The following is a 22692-nucleotide window of genomic DNA, read 5'->3' on the forward strand; positions in this document are numbered from 1 at the left end:
ATGGCTGAGTGTGATTGTCTAGTACACCAGCTCCAAGTCCACCCACAACACCAATATGAGGGTGGCATGAAGTCCCATTTTCAACAAAGGGGTCCATCAACAACCAAAGTTCTAGCAGTCCTTGCTCTCCTCCTTGTGGGTGGGACTCTGCTTACACTTTTTGGTTTGACACTCCTTTGTAGTGTCATTGGGCTAGCTGTGTCCACACCACTCTTCATCATCTTCAGCCCAGTTCTTGTTCCAGCTGCCATTGTTATAGGAGTTGTTACTGAGTTTTTGTGTGCTGAAGCTTTTGGGTTGACTGGGCTTTCATCACTCTCTTGGGTCTTGAATCACATTGTGATGAAGGCCAGAAGGGCTTTGCCACAAGAGGTGGACCAAGCCTAGAAGCGCATGAAAGACATGGCAGGTTATGTGGGCCAGAAGACTAAGGAGGTGGGCCAAGAGATTGAGAGTAAGGCCCAAGAGAGGAGGAGGACATGAGACGGTGAGGGGGGGGGGGGGGGATCTAGTTTTGAGGGGAGTATGCAAGAGCAACACAGAAATTAAGACTTACTAATTAACAGATTTAATTAACAAATTAAGAAATTAACAGATTTAACAGACTCGCTAATTAACAAATTAAGACTTGCTAGTTTTGAGGGGACATGAGACTTGCTAATATAATAATTCATATTGGAAATTAACAGATTTATAATAAAAACATGCAAAACCTCAATTCAACTGAACTGTTCAGAATCTACGAAACTATTTATAGCTAAAATTTAAAGCAAAAAGATTATTAAAAAAATGAAAAGATAAAATTTTGTCTGCAGATTCATCAAATGTAATGAAAATGATTCAATAATATACAGAGCAAGAGCAGAATATCATTTTTTTTTTTTGAAAATGTGTGTGATAGGGCTTATAGGGTCAGCAGAGATCGATAAATTCACGACAACTGTGATAACTCACTTTATTTATTATGTAAGTTTATATAATATTTTAAAAATTACATTATGAGTAAGTAATATGTTAAGCAAACAGCCCCACACCAGTGGTGTGTGTCCTAGGCTCAAACAAATCTTTTTTTTTTGGTCTCTAATTTCACTTCTTACCTTTCAAGGACACTAAAAAAACCTTAGGTATTAAACTATGGTTGGGTTTTTATAGTAAACACAAAAACAAAATGAGTCTCCAAGGTTTTCCTCAGACTGTAAGACACCAAAACCACAGGCGTATGTCAGAAACATTAAAAACACACAAACACTAAATTAACAACATTTCCTCAATCAATATCTTTCACTCTTTTTATCATTTAGAGTTCACAAACTTATAAGATCAATTGCATCAATGGGTGTATAAGTGTGTATAATAGAAAAAGTGCTCAAATTTACACATTTTTATTCAAAAACAGCCCACATTAATTGGTGCATAAGTGTGTATATTTACACAGGGGAAAATGGGCCATTAGGCATGGATGCTGAAGAATATAGTTAGTAGGCTCCGGAAGGAAAGTATATAACATACTAACATCTCGACTCTCAGAGAGTCGATTTTCAACCTAAAAATCGAGTCTTTAAGACTCGATTTCCATGTTCTGATCAAATCTGATGTGGCCATTTTCCACGTGGTGGCCACCTGGAAATCGAGTCTTAGAGACTCGATTTACTTGTGAAAAATTAAATACTCTTAGTGGACCAAGGGGGACTCTAGGTAGATATCAAGTCTTTTAGAGTCGGTTTTTAAAGGAAACCGAGTCTCAGAGACTCGATTTGTAATGTTTGGTCCACTTTAGTCCACGTGGCTAGGGCAGCTGCTTTTTATCACCCAATAATAAGTTTCTGAGGTCTGCCGTTTGCCATTGCAAAACAAAATCCAGCAGCTCTCTCTTCCTCTCTCACTCTCTCTCTCTCTCACTCTCACACAAAACTTCAAATCAAACTCACCCTCCATTTACACATTCTCATGTCAAGTAAGGTTTTTATACACTCTCTCTAGTTGTTAGTTTTTTTTTTTTGAATAGTTGTTAGTTACATATATGTAATGTTAGGGTTTTTTTTATGGGTAATTGTTAGTTTTATGGGTATGTATCATGAGTTTTTTTGTTTGGTTTGTTATTTTTCTTTATATTTTTGATAGAATGATTTGAAGATTTGTGTATTTAGTTTTTTTTTTTTTATTTGAGTATGATTAATGATTTTTTTTTTTAGAAACAAATGGTAATGATTGAGTATATATGCTAATGTGGGGTTTGTACATGCATATGATGTAACAAGTTAGTGTATATATGCTAGGCTTTTTTTTTTTTTTTTTTATAAGAAGTAAAAAATATTTAAGATATATATTTGTATTGTTAGGCTTTTATCATGACTATTTTTGTTGTTGTTTGGTTTAATATTTGTTATTATTTTTTTGTTAGAATGATTTGAAATTTTGTAGTGGGGGTAAGTGTTGTCTTTAGTTTTTTTATTTGTTTGAGTATGAAATGATAATGACTGATTGTGTTTGTATGTGATGTGGAGTGAGTATATGCAAATGTGGGGTGTGTTGGATGTAAGAAGTTGTAATTTTTGTAGTTTGAGTACATAAAAATGTTTTGTAATTGTGTTAAAATATGTCACTAACATATTACCCTTGACTCTAATAGGTTCACAATCTTTGAAGAATATTGACATAAATGTATACTACGGTGGTCCCCTTTTCAATCCTGAACAGATTGACGGATTCGCATTTCAAGGGCCGAGTATCGAATGCTATTACATGATGATACGTCGTAAGTTGAAGACATTGAATGATTTGAAGATGAAGAATAATGAAAGAACTGAGTTTGAGCCCTACTTGTTATGACATAAATATTATTTATCGTTACCCACAAGAAGTCCTTCATGAACGGATAAATTACAAGTACATGGCGATCAAAGAAGATAAACATGTAAAGGTCATGATTAATAGGATCCATAAAATGCCCCAAGTAAATGCTGCTGAGTTGTACGTAAGTTCCGAGCCGCTCGCAGAAGTTGATGTTGAGGAGTTGCAGCAACAAACAACTACATGTTTGCAATTAGACGATGGATGCACTACAATGGGAGGTTACACATTCCCATCTCAAGATTATGCTGCCAATACTAGTGAAACACTTCAACCTCAAGAGACATATTTAAGGGTGGAGGACGAAGATCATTTTGTGAATAATGATGAAAATCTCGATGATATGGATGAGTACGAAGAGAGGATTGAGCGAGGCGACTTTGAGAAGGATGTGGATGACCATGAACTTGCTTCCAATTTTGAAGAGGAAAATATGGAGTGTCATGATGAAGGTGATGCGGACAATGATATTGACGTCCAGCATGTTACAAATACGACCACTGCCTACACACCTCCTGTCGAGTCATTCTGCGCAAATATTTGGGAAAATATGGTTGATCCTTCACGTCTTCAGATACCATTTGTTTCTACTTGGGAAGATGGGATGCATTTTAATAAAGGGTTGACTTTTGCAAATAAAGAGGCGATGAAGCGTGTATTGATAATATACGCAGCGAAGGATAATAGAAATTTTATAATCCGAAGGTCGACCAAAACTAAATTTTGCGCCGCGTGCATTGACACCAACTGCAAGTGGTACGTTGGGGCATTCATGAAGGCTAAATTAAATGGTCTGTGGATGGTCACGTCTTATGTGGGTCCACACAGTTGTATACCCTTTGGCCTGCAAAGAGACGGTAAAATGATGGATTCTAATTTTGTTGCATCAAAAATTGTGGAAAAATTGCGACAAAATCACATTGCTCGTATTGATGAGCTCCGGGGCCACATAGATACTAAGTATAATCATAAGCTCTCTTACTATAAGGTATGGGATGCAAAACAAAATGCAATTGCTAAGATATTTGGAGATTGGGAGGAGTCTTACCAAAGGTTGCAAAAGTTGTTGTTGGCATACTTGGATCAGGATTCGGGTACCCAGTACACCTATTGGACCATACCTAGCCCCATAGATGGTACTACGTTACTGCGCTATGTATTTTGGGCATTCGCTCCATGCATTGCTGCATTTAGATATTGCAGGCCAGTGATCAGTATTGATGGGACTCATTTGTATGGTAAATATCGAGGGGTGTTGATAATTGCAATGGCAACAGATGCTAACCAAAAGGTTTTGCCTCTCGCCTTTGTTGTTGTGGACAAGGAGTCAGGGGCTAGTTGGGGGTGGTTTTTAGAGTGTCTCAAGAATTCGATAGGGCATGTGATACCTAACGAGGGCATTTGCATTATTTCTGACCGACATAAAGGTATCAAATGCGCCATTGCAGAGTGGCCTTTAGATGATGATGGAAAGTTACAGGTACATCACCGATATTGTCTTCGACATGTTGCTAGCAACTTTAACACACACTTTGATGACCCGACTCTAAAGGCATTGGCCTTGAAAGCTGGATATGCGACTCATGACGCTAAATTTAAGTCCATAATACAAACTATTAAGGATGTCGAGATTAATGCACTGAGGAGGGTAGACCCTGATGATCCCCATCTTGAACGCTATATGCCATACACATATCTAATGAGTGAGGATGTGGAGAAATGGACCCAGTCACATGATGGTGGAAGACGTTACGGGGCAATGACAACCAATATCTCTGAGTGCTTTAATGGGGTACTTAAAGGTGCCCGCGGTTTGCCCATTGCTGCAATGGTTGAGTTCACTTGGTGCAAACTTGTTGCATATTTCCATGATCGACATAAAGAAATTACTTCTGATCGCTCTGAAGGTAAGGTGTGGAGTGATTATGCAATGGGGATCTATAACACAAATTTGCAGAAAACTTCAGGACACACTGTGAGGGAATTTAATCATGAAACTGGTGTATATCAAGTGGTTACCCCGTACAACAACCATAGAGGTGGAGGGGGAAACCATAGTCATGAAGTGCGCGTATTTGCTAGAACATGTGGTTGTGGAAAGTGGCAAAACATTAAGATCCCTTATTCACATGCAATTAAAGTTTTACAACAATTGCATCTCAATGCGACTAGTTATATTGACCCATGTTACAGTTTGGAGAATGCCATTCACACATATTCACATCAATTTGTGGTGCCAACGTCAGAGTCATTGTGGAGGGACGTTCGTGGACCACGGTGGGTGCCTGACCCAAGTCTGTTGCGGGCCAAAGGTCGTCCTATGAAGTCAAGAATAAGAAATGAAATGGATGGAGTACGGCGAAAAAGGGGAATCCGGAACCCAGATGCGGACTTGAGGGAGATTCAACCGAGGCAGCGATGCGGAGTGTGTCATGAAGAGGGGCATAACCGCAGAAGATGTCCCAATTCCCTTGGGGGTTCAACAAGCGGTTCCCGTGGGGCTTCAACAGGCGGTAGTGCTACAAACTAGGCAAGTGCCTTTGTTGTTTTGATATAATATGCTCAGAATCTTATTTGGTTTTTGTTCTTCGCATTTAGGAACTAACAACCGCATTTTAATGTTTTTCAGGCGAGCGGAGGCTCGATTTTGGAATGGCATTGTACGTGGGAGTTGTAGTTATCTTCGGTATGGACAAGTGCTACGCGACCATGTTGTATCAGTATGTACAAGTGTTAGGCGACTATGTAGACTATGTTGTATCGACTTAGTTGTTATTTTGTTTATTACTGAATGTTGTTGTAATTGAAAGTAGTAGCTATCCATTGTACTCGTTACATTAGTTGCGTTGTGCAGCTTTTGCCTATAATGCCAGCAACTGTACTACTTTGGCCTTAGTAGCACTTACTTCGGCAAGTTCAACCACAGGGGCCTTGTTTGAAGCAATGATAGCTAGTTATCAGATTGTATGCCGGATGTACTCTGGTTAAATCTGTATGGTCTGTAGCTAAGAGGGCAACTATACTGCCCATGCCCAGTAACTATTTTAATCCAATTTCTTGCATTCAATGTACTCTTCAATTAATGTTTGTATACATTGCCCATGTGATGTGTTCTGGATTTGGTTTACAGCTGCAGGGGAATCTCTAAAAAAAACAAACCAGTAGAAACCGAGTCTCTAAAACTCGATTTCTAATCGGATGGCATAATGGTAATAATACTAGTACAAATCGAGTTACAAAAACTCGATTTGTATAGGACTTATTTACCAAAAGACCACTGAAATGGAAATCGAGTTTCAGAGACTTGATTTCCACTGGGAATTTTTTCCAGTGGCACTTGCCCGTAAATATTTTTGAACTCTCTGCCTGGCGTCCTCGCTGGTATTGAACTCGAGTTCCACTGATGGAAATTGAGTGTCTAATACTCGACTTCCAATCGAATGGCATAATGGTAATACTGGTAGTACAAATCGAGTTACAAAAACTCGATTTGTATGGGACCTATTTACGAAGAAACCACTGAAATGGAAATGGAGTTTCAGAGACTCGATTTCCACTGGGAATTTTTTCCAGTGACATTTAATCGTAAATATTTTTGAACTCTCTGCTTGGCGTACTCGCTTCTAGGGAGCTCGAGTACTGATTAGAACTCGAGTTTCTAAGACTCGATTTACAATGTAAATCAAGTGTTTGATACTCGATTTATCTTGGTTTTTTTTTTTTTTTTTTTTTTTTTATAATCGCAGAACTATATTCATGTTAACAACACCGAAATTGCAACATAAAGTACCTATCTATCTTAAACTTTCAATGGGTAATTTGAGACTCTCGAATTAAATAGTTTAGTTTACAATTGTAAGATTTATTTTGAAACCAAACCACCTTCAATCATAGGATTTAAATTTTATTAAAACCAAAATAAAATGAACCAAACTAGTAACTTTTTTATTTTTGAGAAAAAGTCTAGAACCAAAAAGAAGAGTTCCTAGCAGGTAAAATCTCTTAAATAAAGATATAAGATCTAAATGGGTTTTTTTTCATGAAGTTTAGATCAACTTGATTTTTTGTTGAACTTTTATTTTTGTGTTTAAATATGCCAAAATACTATCAAGACAATCATATTTAGAGTTATTTCAATTGGACTTAAAAATTTTAGAATAAGAGAATTAAAATTCCTACTTTAAAGGGCCGCAACAAAATCATTTTGAAAATCTTATACATATATATATGGTTAACAACAATATTAATAATGAGTTCCCGTGAAAATAAAGTACGGATCACATATTATTATTTTAATAAATTATTATTAAAAAAAAATTATGAAAGACATTGTGCTAGGAGGTGGAGGTGGAGGTGTACAGCATGTGACCGTAGAATGCGTTATCTAGGAAGTATTTTTGTCTTTGTAGTTGTCTCAATCCCATACCTAATAAACTTGCCTATTTTGGAAAAATACTCTTCATTCATAATTAGCCCAAGAATCAATTTTTTTTTTTTTTTAATTATCAACTTAGGATTGTACATTCAACCCACCAATATGACATATCTAATCCAAATGGCAGTGACTTCAGGGAAGCATCCAAATGACAGTGACTTCAGGGAAGCATCAAACCAAGAAGAGAAGGGTATAAGTTTTCATGAGGATTTGGGAACTATTAAGTCCAATCCATGAGGGAAAAAGTTGAAAGATCTCTTAGTGCATCAAGGATTGAAAAGGCCATGAAGCCGTTTGACTAGAAAACTCACTTTTGGCAAAGTATTGTCAAAGATATCCTAGTGCAGCAAGGATTGATCAAGGCATTATATGAGATGTCAAAAACGCCAACAACTATATTGGATGATGAATGTGAAAGAACTTGAATGAAGGCAGCAAGAACTATCCATTTGAATCTTGCCTCAAGGGAAAAGAGCTTGTCAAACAAAACCACAATAATTGTGGAAAAGTTATAAATGTGTCAAAGTTGCTTACAAATCAATTGTACTTGAAAAAAGAGTTGTGTTAACTACCCATGAAAGAAGGTACTGATATTAGGAATCCTTTGAATAATTTAAATACATTTACCACAGTTGTCAAGTCTGGATGCTACGATTAAGGAGGAGGTTCAAGCCCAGCTGCCTTTAGGTATGCTCCCTTGTTCTTTGTAACACTTGTGTAAAAGAGGAGGGAAAATAATCCTCTTCAAATTGCACCCTCACAATTCAATTCAAAAACTTATGATCTTCAAATTGTACCTATGACTTGTAGAGAGCCAAACATGGCAATTCATAAAAGGAAAAAACAAAAAAATTGAGGCAGGGAAAAAATTGAGACAGAATACATATATAATATCCAGATTCCAGAGCTTGCAAACCAATATCATCAATTTCCATATTCATGGTCTGATTGAATTTAATCCTAACAACAAGGAAAACACATGAATTACAACCACCCAGATAGGTCCAAGGGAATATAACAATCTCACCTGTATTTAATATTATAACTTGAATCATTGAGATTTTCAATAAAATAAAAAGAAAAAAAAAACATACAGTACAAGCTTCTCATTACGTTCTGCGACACTATGCAATAGCTACTCAACATTAACTATTCCAACTGAATAAACGTAACAGGGAAACAGTGGTTAACCATTCAAACAACGCAATATAAAGTTTGGACACCGATGCCTTTAAAAGTAGCAAAGCTGCCATTAGATGAATGTTTCACACCATAAAATGAATCAGCCACGACCACGCCCTGCACCTGTCACCAAAAGCAAAAACATTAATGACTTCTTATGGTGTATAAATTCACCAGTATTAAGCTGAACATATACCATGAATAAACCCTACAAAAAAAAATAAAAATAAAAATGATAGCACATGCTACTTCCAACAATACATAGCAATTTTTAATCAATACTATTGAAAGTTCTAACCAGGGATGGAAATGCTACAGAATGAGCAAGTGCAATCAATATCTAAGTTCTTTTACTAGGTGACAACGAACACTTGTAATCTACCACTGTTCTGGCCATACTTAATAGGATAGAATCCATCATATGTAGAATCCATCATATGCAAATTTTCTTTCTATGTAACAGGTATAGAAATCACCAAGCAATATATATTTTTCTTAGAAAAGTTTACCTCTGCTTCTGCCAGCCTTTCCTCCAGATCCACCTCTACCTCGGCCTCCACCCATACCCTTAGCACCTCCATCATCCAAGCCACGCCCAATTCCTTTCGGTTGGCGTCCACCAGGACCATCCTCCCTACCTCGTCCTCGACCACGACCAACACCAGGTGGCTTCCTGTCTGCAAAACGCAATTGACCAAATAAGAACCTATATTAAAAGCAATTTTCACTTTTCTGAATTAACAAAGCTTTATTTTAACCCCATTTTTAGAAATTCAGGTGCTTCTTTCAAAACTTTTTTTTTTTTTGCTGAATTCTTTGAAAAAAAAATATTGACCTAAAACTAATCTCCTCATCCTTAGAAGTGAGTTTCAAAATAAATAACCTAGTCTTCTTTGATGAAAGAGTTAAGTATACCTGAACGGCTCTTGGTTTCTTCCTGAACCTTATCGATCACCTGAAATACAAAGGAACCAATATAGATTAATGAAATATGCCACTAAAACAATGAAAATAAATAATAATAATAATAATAAATAACAAAAGCAAATGATGATAGAAACTATGGCATTCGGATTTTAAAAAATGTCAGCCAACTGACTGTTACATCAGTTCAATTACAGATTAATGTGTTACATGCAGATCTTGATCTAATCAGAAAAGATTTATTAAAGAAAAAAGTACCAATGCAACAATAAAAGTGACTATGAAGCCAAATTAGAAAGGCATGCATGTTTATTTTCAGTAAGTAGAAGAACTTATCAAAAGCAATTAGCTTTAAAGATAAATATGGGGGGAGGGGGGGCTTCAGAACACTACAAAGCAATGATAGAACCTTCCAAAAAGCATGAGGCAAAAACTCTATTCCTTAATTAATGCTACCAGACAACACGAACAACTAACAACACAAATATCATAGACAACAGATCAAATTATGTTTCTTGATGGACTAGAGATGCATAGATATATGAAAAGAGCACAACACAAAAAATACAAAGATGAGTACATCACTTTAATGCATAGAACACAACCACCAAGAGCTGACCATGCATCTGTGCTGTTCCTCTTGAAGAATAAATAGATATAAGCTGGGTTGAATGCCCTTACAATAGTAATATCATACTTGACTATATTGTAAATTCCAATAGATCCCAGAGAAAAGAACCACAAAGTAAGTACAGGAGCAAACAGGAAACCAACTTTACCAGTCCCAAACTGCTGTATGCTAAACAAACACGCAAGGATCACGATTGAAATAACAACTACAACACCTGAGAAAGAACCATTCAGATTATAAACTACCCTATTCGTAACACCTAAGATGTTAGGCACCAAAAAGCAATTGCTTGAGAGAAGTGAGGCACCAAATCCTAAATATAATGATCATACAGATAATGGACTTAAATCATATGTATCTATGCTTATTAGGGAAATTTTGAATATTTCAAACTAGTAGGAGGTTCTATCATGCCTAAAAGATTATATGAATGGAAAAATAAATAAAAACTTTTCAGAAATTGATAACAACAAAAAAGAGGTGTGTGGGTGAGAGAGAGAAGCAAGAGAGTCACACCCACCTACTTGAATTAAAGTATAGAACTACCCTTTTTTGCCAAAGTAAAAAACTGCCTTCTTCTTTTTTTCCATTTTTTTTATTTTTATTTTTTATTTTATGACCTTCTCACCTCAAGCATTTAAGGCCCTTGGGCACTTGCCTAAGCTCTAAAGGTGAGTGCCCGGCTCACATTTGACCACACCGGTAGAAAGTCATAAATGTGCCCCTCTAAAGAGTCCAGCACCTTTTCCAAAAATTGCTTAAGCATGGAAGATGCCTGACCTTAACACTTGAAAGGTGACAAAAGGTGCATCTCACACACATCAGTGCCTAGGCAAGTACAAGAGCATGCTTTTGATATCACTGTACAAGTGTGTAGCATATAGGAACATGACCCTCAGGTTCTTCTCAAGCATGACTCAGAAAAATTATTCATTGCACCAGATTACTGCACCTCCTAACAAAGGTGTAACATTCATTTCCATTTACTAATTTCTTCATTGCACCAGATTACTGCACCTCCTAACAATCTATAAAAATACATAAATAACCAAATTCAACTAATAACAACGTACCTAAATTTTTAGAATTCTTTTCACACTAGCTACACATCCTCCACACGTCATTCCCTGTCATACACACACAACACAAAAACACAACCAATAATAAACATAAGACAAATATATGAAATATGTGCCTATTTAACATAGAAATCTGTGTCTCTCTTCTGTCTAATTACCTTTTTTGAACTTTACGTTGTCGCGTATAATGAGGAGGAGGTCTTGCATGTCCTTCGTCAGATGCCTCGGGCCCAACATTGTGTCCATGTTTGTGCCCCCCTGTCCCACAAGGAGGTGCCTTTGCTATGCGTTTCGGCCGACCTCCTGCCTCTGCAGGTAACCCAACAGCCTGCTCAACGTGAACATGGGGTGGGTCAATGCCCGAAGAAGGGCCAGTGGATGTACTGTGGGAGGGTGGCTGCGTGTGCATGTTAGGAGGGGTTAGATCAAGACCCAGGTTGAAGGAAGGAATGGGTGAGAGCTCAGGAAATGACCGTGGGGTGGGTGGACGGATATCAGACCCAGGACATGGATGTGGAGTGGGTGAAGGGATGGTGGTGGGGCTAGGGGATGGATGTGGGATGGGTGAGGGGATGGTGGTGAGGCTAGGGGATGGTGGGGCTAGGGGATGGATTTGGGGTGGATGGGTGGGGATCGGGGGTAGGGACAACTCTCGGGGTAGGAACAGACGAACGAGACCCACGTCCGACAAGAGCTCTGCTTGTGCTTGGGCTTTGAGTAGGCGCTGCCGCAGGAGTAGCTGCCTCCTCATTTGGGGCCTCAGGGATAGGAGGTTGTACACGGCCAATCTCCTGCACTGCATTTAGCACATCAGTAATGTCCTTGTGGTCCTCGGTGCCCACTGGGTGACGCCTCAACAAACGGGCATATCCTTCAATCTGACATGAAAAAACCAGGTATATTAGTAATGCAATACCAGGTATATTAGTAATTCAATCGATAATAAAATAAACGTTGGTTTTGAATTGGTTCTGCTAGTAATAATTGCAAGTTATAGGGAGACCAGGTGTTACCTTTGACTAAATTTAAATTATCTTTTATATTAAGGATGTAGCTAGCGCATAGAGTAGACAAAATGCTAATTAAAAATTCAACAGATAGAAAAGTTACCATTATAATCAATCTAGCACCGAGGACATTGATGAACCTCCAAGTTACCCTTTTGTACCAACCGAAGTACTCGTGTTGTGGAGGCATATCACCAAGCACTGCCTCACAACGCTGTTGAAGGCGATTACCCCACTTTATAATATGCGCAGCATGTTTCCGCATCCAATCAACACCAACCTTCCCCCTCAAATCAATGGCATGAAGCACTGTATCGGTGTCAACATTACGGGGAATTTCTTGGATCATCCCGAATTGACGAATGACACGATCCAGTGTATGTTTCTCTACTAGGTGGAAACATACAAGTGGCACCATTGCCGTCCACACGGCCCTCCCTACAACGCACCACGGCGGAAGGTCCTCGAATTCAGCTTCATATGGCTGCCACACCACCTACGACAGCCAAAAAACAAGCAACACATAAGGCAACAATGTTTATATGTCAAAGTTCACCAAACCTATATCTTGTTCCTAAACATATTAAATAAGGCATTTTCATACCTGGCCTGGCAACATTGAAGCTATTTGCTCACGGTACCTGTCCAGAAAGATGTGGGCGGGCCTGTTTTTCTTGTTTGGGACCCACAACCACCTACAACCCAGAACAAGGGAGCATATTAACCGATATAATTTAGGAAATTTGACACAAATTTATAGTGTATAACCTCTATTTCAAATTGTTTAATATAGACTTAAATAATTCCTAGAAGCTTTTAAAATAAATAAATTGAAGTTACATGACGTGTATGAGGTAGAGACTTACTTCAGGGATAGTGGACCACGAACTGGAGGACCATAAGCATCCACTGGTGGGCCATTAGTGACTGTCAGGCACAAATATGGGAACCTAGCCCATGCCCAATACTGGACCAACAGCAAACACCCACCAATCTGATTAGCTTTCTTATCGCTTGCCCTGCATAACTCTCGGTACAACCATGCAAAGCAAGCATTTCCCCAGCTGTACCTTCGTGGGTTGCGAAGGTCTTCCAACTGCTGCACCCACATTAGATGCGCCCTATCGCTGGATTTGTCCATGAAGATTGTGTCCCCTAGTAGCGCTAGGATGTAGCATCATGCATACTTATGCAACTGATCCTCTGTGGCATTAGGCGGCAATGGATTGGCAACAGCTTCCAAAAGCCGTTGGATGAGAATCCTCTGGCCATGAAGTTCCTTTCTCTGATTATTTACAGGTTGGAAGCCAAGGAATTCGTCACACACATTCTCCCATTCTTTCTGCGTGCTCCCTGTAATGACCTTGCCGTCAACAGGAAGCCTGAGAAGAACCTCCACATCTTGCAATGTGATGGTGACCTCACCATGTGGCACGTGGAAGGTGTGAGTCTCCTACCGCCATCGCTCCACTAAGGCCGTTATCAGGCCGTGGTCAATCTCTCTACCCGGGGTCCTGAGGAGTCCCTCCAAACCAAGTGCCTTAATGATGTCAACGACTCGGTCGTCCACCATTGGCTCTCGGTCGGAGAACTCTTCAGTGTGGACACGGCATTTAAGGGACCCTGGATCCTGCACAGAACAAAACCATGGATTAATATATGACAACAAGTGTGTGTACATTGTATGAATCAAATGCGTGTACATTCATTAAATATTTAGTGTTGTGCTTTACCTGCTCATTCTAAATAGCTTCTGACCGATGGTTGGCCTGCAACGTCAACACCGACTGGTCAATGGGGCTAGGTTGTGTGTGGTCAATCTGTCCAGCATTTGCAGCAGCCATACTGCAGAAGAATGATAAGCAATTAGCACGTAATAGACATTGAAAACAAAAAGAAAAAAAAATGAATATTAATTGGTGCTGCACTTGGAATTTATTTCAATTTTTACAATGAATCAATCATTCTTAATTAAATGGAAGTTGTTCCTATATTATATTGAAAAAATCAAAGTACCATATTTGTCTAACTATATAAATTTTTAGATTGCGGGTTGCCTTGGGTTAAGATCATAGTTAATCCTACATTATTTTTTGTGATTCTCAAAGTATGACCTTTATTCCTACATAATAGTATTCATAAAGCTGTTGATAGAAATTAGTCACAGGAACTATCAAGAGAAATATATTAATCTGGACTAAAGATGCCATTAGTGAGTACAAGAGGTTTTGATATTACTATTTCCTCTATTTGTGGAAGGTCGAGACATGATGCATATATTTTGATGAGAAAGCCATCTGATCTTGCTCTAACAGAAATGTGGTTGATATACAACTTGTAAAGAAAATAAGAGATTAGCATTGTCAGGATCCATGTTTAAATGACTAGATGATTTTTAGGGAAAATATGTGATTCTCCAGTGAGATTGCACCTAAAACTTTCCATGAACAACGATCGCTTGGTGAGTGCATTCAGTTCATTAGCATGACATTTGCTTTCATCTTTAAAATTGCCTTACATTCTTAAGGATGCTTGGCATACAAAATAATCCAGCAGTGGACAATTAGAGTTATGACACCTACGGCATATCACTTGAATCTGCACCTTCTAGTTTCAATAACAGGAAGTCAGTAGTTTTCACAAGGCTTTAAATGGAATGCCAAATAATCACATGTTTAATGGCATTGAGTTGTCTACTCATGAACTTAATTTTGCCTTCTTTATGAGTGGCCTGCTGGTATTGGCAGAGCTACAGTTCCTTCTCTTTTGTATACTTTGTTGATTATTTACATTTTAGCATTGTTAATAAATTTTTATTACATATCCAAAAAAATAAAAGGATTGCTCAATAACTATAGCTATCAATCAAAAGACTCCAAATGAGTAATGTTCCAACTATTTGGGTCCCCAAGTAAAATTATGAATACATTATTGTTACTAATTGGACCTCCTCTCTTCATGTTGGTCATATTAATTTTCCAATTATGTTCACTTTCTTGGTAGTGGTTCTTGTATAGGTGAGTATTGGGATTGAGCTATAGAGACATAATAGCAAATATTAGGCGCTTGTTGAATGGTGATGCTATGGAGCCTATGGATCCATGGTATAAATGGTTTAAAGGAACTATTGAGAAAACTGCTGCAAAGGAAGGAGGGAATAGCTACATTATTTGTGGAACTATAGAGGAAGTCAATGAGACAACTCTAAGGATAACAGAGCTACCAATCCGTAGATGGACACAAGATTACAAGGAATTCCTGGAATCTATTTCTTCTAGTAATAAAGAATGCAAAGATCCCTTCATTGAGGTAAACCCACCAAGTCCTTGAGAATTATGTTATCCCCCACAATGTGAATTAGATTGTACCCAGTTTCTCATGAAAACTAATGCTGGCTGCAGGATTTTGATATGAATTGTGATGACGTAACAGTAGAATTTGACATCTTCTTGACCCCTGAGAACTTGATTAGGGTCACTCAAGAGGGCTTGTTGAAGAAATTTAAACTAACCACTACAATTAGCACAACTAATATGCACCTATTTGACCCAAAAGGCATGATTAAGAAGTATGACAACCCAGAGCAGGCTCGAGTACTGTCTCATGCCTACATCAAAACATGACCCTCATGTTTGTGCCCGCATTGTTAAATCATAAAATTTATTGTTCATCTAAATGCAGATATTGCCTTTTCAATGTTAGTCTCATTGTTTTGTACTGTCAAAAATCTGCAAGGGTTGTATGCTGCTTTAGATTAGTTTCTAGAGGTGGGTTTTGAACTATATATATATACAAATTAAAGAAATAGACATGGGTATAGATGCAAGGGCTGCTAAAGTTTTTGTATATAGAATTCTTGAGTTTTCCGTGAAGACCGGTTATAATTTTGTACAAAAGCATCCATATGTTTTTGGTGTTTTCTCATTCTTCTTCCTGCTATATATATATTTTGTCCTCTCATTTTCACAATTTTGGTCTACTCTTCCCCATTTCTTGTTTTTATTGCTATTCTTCTTAGAAAGACAATTACAGAAGGAGCACAAATATTTTCGTTGTTTGGCCTTAATCCTACGTCCCTAAGCGGCATCCATAAAATTTTTTAATACTAAAACAAGGAGATTACAAAAGTGATACAAAAGACACTAAAAAAAAACCTAAATCCCAAATATAGCTAATTAAGATCAAATGCATTATGTGTTGGCAAAATTTGTAACGAAAACCTTATTTCAAATATAATTGAGTTGAATTTTTTAGTGTCAAGATTAGTATTTGAAGATACACATTGAAGACACAAGAAATTAATCAAAATTTAAAGTTTCAATTGCCTTAACTCCATGTTCAATTCCAATCGAATGATCAAGTCTCAGGCAAACTATTTTTTCAATTTGCAGCTCATGATCATGACTAGAGACTTGGGGATCCATGTAATAGGGTTCCAAAATATATTTATAGACATATTAGGTTATCATAAACATAAGAAGAACGTTACATGAAGAGGAGATCTTGTTGCAACGACTATGTTCCAAGGGTTTGTACCAAGCATCGTCTCCAAAACTATATTGAAGATCAAGAAGTGTTCTCTGTGAAGATTTGGAACAAGACTATTGCAATTAAGCAATTGTTGTGGTGAGTTAAACACAAATTGAAAATACATGCATCATCAAAGTGATTCACAAGGCAGAAGAGTCTAACAGAGTTTCGTGTGATCATATGAGAAAGTTGTATTGTATTTGGCAATGCTAGGATTAGGATTTTTTTTTTTTGGGGGTAAACTTCAATTTTGTCTTGGTGAATTATTCAATTAGGATGGTAAGCTACATACAACCTGTTGTGTTAGGGTTTTTTCTTCATAACTATGTTGTTTGTATCAAATTTACCTCCCGTTGCGTTTTATTTTTCTGATATGGTTAGAATCCATGCAAGATCGAAATGGCTCAAAATTCAACCCTCCTTTTGTTTCAGAGAAAGGAGCACAGAATTTGGAGGGACCAGGATATTCAAGATTCCAAATGCAGTCAAGTAAGATCAATTTTTCATTTTTTTCCTCCATTTTAAGATCTTAGTTAGTTTCTATTCTTATTTCATCTGATGATAAGAATATTGAGGTTACTTCTGCCTCTAAATTTGAATCAATGACCTTTTTCCCTTGCAGAGAGAGGAGAACATAATCAGCAAACTGAACGACTTTTTTCTAAAGATGGTGATGAAAGCATTTTCCCTACTGATTCCACTCCTGATCTTGCTGACACTGGAGCCCAAGCTCCCGGTCAGGTAATAAACTCAGTGGAAATCAATCGTGAAGAGGATAAAATAACTAAATATAACATGACTGACATCAAAGGAGAAGAGGAAATGGAGAGATATCATGGTATGGGGTCAATGTATACAAGTGTATACATGCTAGGGGAATTCAAATTCCTGTATGTTTCTATATTCTTTGAGATGTTGTTTAAATGTAAAAATGTCAAGTTTGTGACATCCAGAGGTTGATCCAAATGTTTTCCTTTTTTATTTTGGTTTATAGTACACATTGTGCAGTGCAATAAATCAGATACAGAAAGCTAAGACAGCCCTTAACAGTGGCCACAAGAAATACCCAGATGATGATGAAATTAGATCAGCTAGAAAAAAAAATAGATGGCTGTTGAATGTGGTTCTTAATTTAAAGTATAAGATTCTAAATGGAATTAAAGAGGGACAAAGGAAAGTATATAAAAAACTGCATTTTATTAAAGAAACAAAATGAATCATAATAATAAAATTACAAATGTAAAAGAACAGCAAAACAACGCACACAAAATTCCAATGAGGCTGGCTATGACACAAATTGACACACTTATACAGAAAACGGTAAGAGCAGTAGGCTCATTGTCATAATTAATGGAATAACCATAGCTTGTCTAGAACTTAGACTTGATATAGTTGATAACATTGATAATATAGTTCCAATAGATCAAGGTTAATAATATAATTGTGAACAGAAACCACTAACCCACATGAAAAAATCACACAATTAAGAAAAACATACCTGAGAACTGAGTGAGAGTGGAGAGGGTGCTTGAGAGTGGAGACTGAGTGAGTGAGTGACAGCTCAGGGGGCGAGAGGGTGGTAATCCTTGGAAGATTCTTGAGTTGTAATCCTTGTTTTCAAGAGAACATATTGAGCCCGTCAATAAGTTGAAAGCTTTACCAATAATTAGAGACCTAAGAATCAATAGCACCTACATGAAATTCCATAATATAAACTGGCTTTTTGGTGGAGAGGCTATTTGGACAATTTGATATAATTCATGTTTTTAAGTCATCCTCAATTTTAAGTACTTACTCCAAGCTAAGACCCAAAAAGCTAATATCATAACTCCACCACAACATGCTATTTGTGTAAAAATTTGTTTAAATTACATCAATTTATCAACACAAAATCAGCTACAACATGAAGTTGTACTTCATCACAACATGCTATTTGTATAACAAATTTGTTTAAATTACATTGATTCATCAACACAAAATCAGCTACAACACGAAGTTACAACTTGCTCAACAATTGGATTATACAATAATAACAACAGAAGGGCAACATGCATAGAAAATAGCTTAACACTGCATAACATGCATAGAAATTACATTTCTAAGTATGGTGAATCTCCCTCAACACTGCACAACATGCATAGAAAATAGCTTAACATCACTTCAAGTTTCTGTCAGTGCATTTCCAAAATCAACATAAAAATAAAATAAAATAATCAACTACTGCCAAACCCAAACCACAATAGTAACTAACAAAGGTAATGAGAGAAAACTAACACATTGTGACGAACTTCAAACTAAGAGCTTATTATTAAGCTAAGAAGCAAAGTTGTTTCAGCGAGAGGAACTAAGAAAAGGATTATTGTTAGTGCTATAAACCAAAGAAAAGCGATATATAACTTGGTATCAAGATTTCTTAATTGCCAAAGCCAAGAGACCCGTACACCCAACAATTACAAGAAGACCACTTTTCATTCAATCACAGCATTTGGCCATATCCCAAGACCCCATTTTTCAAACTCAAGCCAAAGGGGTTTCGGTGTGTACAATAACATAATATATATAGTTTAAACTTCTACATAGCGGTGTGTACAATAACATAATATATATATATATAATCGAGAAGATACAAGAAAAGTTTAGGAAGAAAGTCTACATGTTTCAACTATTCAGGGTGCATATAAATTTGTAGATGAATTCTTCTACATTACTTGTTCCTTCTATATCTATGCAGTCTTAACTCTTACGCACTAAAAATTAAGTTATGCTAGATAGACAAACAGGAGGATAAATGATGTTTTCCTTTCATTAAGAATTTCAATAAGAAAGCACGAGTTCATCAAATAGGGAACAAAAATCAAACACATATCCATAAGAAAACGAGTTGTGGATAGGCCTGGCACCTAGCTATCTTTTCAACAGTGGACACCCAAGGACTTCATCTAATAAAGTTTGCCAAGCAAACATAATCTACAAGGCTAAACTAAATTCTAGTTTTACATAATTTCACATTTCATGCAATGCTTCTCTCTATCGAAAGAATGGACTATGAGACTTCAAATACAAGTTGAGGATATTCCATAAATTTATGAAAACTCTTTATCATTAACAGAAAATTACATTTACAAAAGAACAAGATTATGCAAGTTGAAATTTTGGAGCATTATTAAATTACAAAATCAGCATTTCTCCAAATCATAGTACTCTGGAAACATAACTGAAACATACAAAAATTGTGAAGTAAAAAGGACCACAATTTGACATCTGGTATCAAACAAAAAAACAAAAAAACAAAAAATCCAACAAAATACAATCTCAGGAACTGACAAAGATTGAAATAAGGATGGTTAAGCTACCAAAGAAAAATACCCTGAATGGAGAGTCAAACCAAAATGCTATTCAGCTAGTGTTTTCACAGGATAATTGTGAATACTGTCTTCCCAAGGACCGTTATGAGACGGCCTCACATTCCGAAGTGCCTGCCAAACTGCACTATTTCAAACTCAAGCCAAAGGGGTTTCGGTCATGTCTAGAAAACAAATAAAAATCGAAACAAAAATAAAAAAATGAAATAAAGAATAGAAGCACCAACCGTTTTGACGCCAGTGAGAAGCACCACTAGCGGCAGTGGGTGGAGAGCTACGACCGTGAGAAGGTGGAGAGGTTGTGAGAGAGGCGCGAGAGGGAGAGTGAGAGGGTGAGTGACAGAGAGTGGAGAGAGGCGCGAGAGAGAGGTCAGGTCTGTGCGAGAGGCTAGACTTGGCTTAATTTTGAAAAACCCCTATTAGAAATCGAGTCTCAAAGACTCGATTTCCAGGTGGATCAACTCACTTCAACTAACTTCCACGTGTTGTACACGTCACATGTAAACCGAGTATTTAAGAGTCGATATATAAATCGACTCTTAGGAACTCGATTTCCAGGTGGCCGCCACGTGGAAAATCGCCACATCAAATGTGATCAGAGCATGAAAGTCGACTATATAAGAGTCGATTTATAGGCTCAAAATCGACTCTCTAAGAGTCGAGATGTTAGTAATCTATATACTTCTGAACCACTGCCTACTAACTATATTCTTCCATAAATATGGCTAATTGCCCATTTTCTCCATTTACACATTTGCTACAGTAATTGTGTAAATATACACGATTACTGTAGCTTTGCAAGTTAATATTTTACTTTATTTTCTCTCTCACTAGTCAGAGCTCTCTCTTCTTTCTCATTTCACTCTCTCTCTCTCTCTCTCTCTCTCTCTCTCTCCATCTAAAGAGCACAGTCGATCAACCATTCGCCCACCAGCACCACCCCACCACCACCATTACAACAGATAATATTCAAACCAAAAAATCAGTGGAAAATCAAACCAAAAATCAACTAAAAATGGAACCCAAAATCAATAAAAAAATAAAACCAAAACTCACGCCCCAACTGCTGTCGCCATTGCCATGGAAGATTGGGTGGAGCATTCGCTGCTGCCATTAGAGAGTGAAGATTTGGACCACTTTTTGTGGCGATGTTGCAGCTGATCTTTGCTGCCACTGGTGATGGCATGTCGAAGGATTTGGGGCTTTCGGCCTTGGACGGAGCTCAAGGTGAGCTCTAGCTATGGCTGATCGTGAGAGAAAAAGAGTTTTTAGAGTTAGATGAGAAGGTTGGGCCATGGAGAAGAAAGAGTTGTTCTGAAAAATGAGAAAACAACAAGGCTGAGAGAGACCATGTGTGTGGTGGAGATTGTGGGTAGTGGGTAATAGGTAGTGGGTAGGTGAGTAAGTTAAATAATAAAATAATAGTAATAAATGATTATTTAAAGAAAACATATTATTTGATGGGGTGTTTTTGCAAATTGTTTGTGTAAAATAGAAAAAGTTAGCCCTTAGTATAAAATAGACAGAAAATTTTAGATGGACAGATACGATTGGTCTAAAGTGGCTAAGTTTCAAAATTTTCTATGTCTAAATCCAAATCCTGCCCATAAACAAAAGTGGTTCATATTCAATATTTCCCCAAGACCCCAAAACCAAATCACAAACACATTACAAAAGCACTCAAAATACAACATTTCCTCCAAATTTTTTACATTTCAACAACAACAGAGAAAGATTATCAAGTCCAAATCCTACCCACCAACAAAAGAAGAAGCTAAAAAATGGGTCTTTTCCAATGTTACCCAAAGATTAAAAACGAAATCATAAATATAAAATCACACATACATAGATACAAACATGCGTAAATATACAAAAATAAAAAGTGGGTTTTTGGGGAGAAACCTTGACGAGGAGTTTAAGGTATATATCGTTGGACTTTGGAGCCATACGCTTCCTCTTCTTGACCTTGCCTCTTGCGACTAAATCAATCCTCTAATGAAACACACCAAACACTAACAATGATTCAGATTTACAATCACAAACATAATAAACAGACATACAGACAAAGATAGAGAGAAAGAGAGGGATACCATTGGAGCTAAAGGGTTTGCTAGAAGAGCTCTCTGTGTGTTGTTGAGCTGGATACGCCGACTGCTGTGAGGAACGAACCTTGTGAGATTGAGACTTAGAGGGAGTGTCTTACAGAGAGAGACCCAAGGAAAGTCTTAGAGAGAGAGGGAGGCCTGGGCTTGGTGAGATTGGCAGTGCCGGTAATGGAGGCCTAGGCTTTGTCGGCAATAGCACGGTGAGGAGTATTAGTGGTAGAGAGGGCTGGATCGGCGATGAGGGTTTGGGAGTCAAAGGGAGAGACTGTTGAGTGAGATTGGGTTAGGGTGTTCGAATAGTGATAGGGTGGAATAGAGGGTTTTTATTTTTATTTTTATACCAAACCTCAGGCTATAACGCAGCTATAGGCCCTTTTTAAAAAAAACCTTCCTCTCTGTTGTTAGGCCTATGGCCGCGATTGAAACCCACGGCTACAAAGAAGCTATGAATGACCCAGTATCGAATGCTGGTAATAATATCAGCAAAAGAACGTTCTCCCATGCTGCGTTTACCAAATGAGGTTTTAGGTGTTCCTATAGCCGCGTTTACCAAATGCGACTATAGGACATCCTTTTAAAAAAAAATT

General features: G+C 37.5%; 2 protein-coding genes across 12 annotated transcripts; one reads left to right on the forward strand and one right to left on the reverse strand.

Moving 5' to 3' along the window:
* On the forward strand, window positions 1-387 carry LOC142640164 (oleosin S1-2-like). The gene has a single exon (XM_075814254.1). The coding sequence runs from the start codon at window positions 1-3 to the stop codon at window positions 385-387; it is 387 nt and encodes a 128-aa protein (XP_075670369.1).
* Window positions 388-9044: 8657 nt separating this feature from the next.
* On the reverse strand, window positions 9045-22447 carry LOC142639283 (serine/threonine-protein phosphatase 7 long form homolog). 11 transcript variants are annotated; one of them, XM_075813471.1, is made up of 13 exons: window positions 22091-22447; window positions 21903-21992; window positions 20228-21244; window positions 20005-20114; window positions 18137-18248; window positions 13842-13953; window positions 12975-13738; window positions 12713-12803; window positions 12212-12604; window positions 11260-11979; window positions 11096-11149; window positions 9383-9422; window positions 9045-9144 (listed from the first exon to the last, which is right to left on the reverse strand). In XM_075813471.1, the coding sequence occupies exons 7-10, from the start codon at window positions 13247-13249 to the stop codon at window positions 11686-11688; spliced, it is 1053 nt and encodes a 350-aa protein (XP_075669586.1). In that variant the 5' UTR covers window positions 13250-13738; window positions 13842-13953; window positions 18137-18248; window positions 20005-20114; window positions 20228-21244; window positions 21903-21992; window positions 22091-22447; the 3' UTR covers window positions 9045-9144; window positions 9383-9422; window positions 11096-11149; window positions 11260-11685. The 11 variants fall into 11 exon arrangements, with proteins under 11 accessions (XP_075669586.1, XP_075669589.1, XP_075669585.1 ...); XM_075813474.1 differs by having other exon boundaries at window positions 18137-18312; XM_075813470.1 differs by having other exon boundaries at window positions 20005-20122.
* Window positions 22448-22692: the final 245 nt, after the last annotated feature.

The sequence above is a fragment of the Castanea sativa genome, chromosome 6 (assembly GCF_040712315.1).
Source record: "Castanea sativa cultivar Marrone di Chiusa Pesio chromosome 6, ASM4071231v1".
Classification (NCBI taxonomy): domain Eukaryota; kingdom Viridiplantae; phylum Streptophyta; class Magnoliopsida; order Fagales; family Fagaceae; genus Castanea; species Castanea sativa.

What these genes read in the sequence shown, in the direction of transcription:
- LOC142640164 (XM_075814254.1), top strand. Translation starts at nt 1, where the DNA reads ATGGCTGAGTGTGATTGTCTAGTACACCAGCTCCAAGTCCACCCACAA.
- LOC142639283 (XM_075813477.1), bottom strand. Translation starts at nt 13,249, where the DNA reads ATGGACAAATCCAGCGATAGGGCGCATCTAATGTGGGTGCAGCAGTTG. An exon ending in CGTGGTCCACTATCCCTGAA is followed by an intron (nt 12,804 to 12,974) that starts GTAAGTCTCTAC and finishes TCTGGGTTGTAG; the next exon opens with GTGGTTGTGGGTCCCAAACA. An exon ending in GTGCTAGATTGATTATAATG is followed by an intron (nt 11,980 to 12,211) that starts GTAACTTTTCTA and finishes TTTTCATGTCAG; the next exon opens with ATTGAAGGATATGCCCGTTT.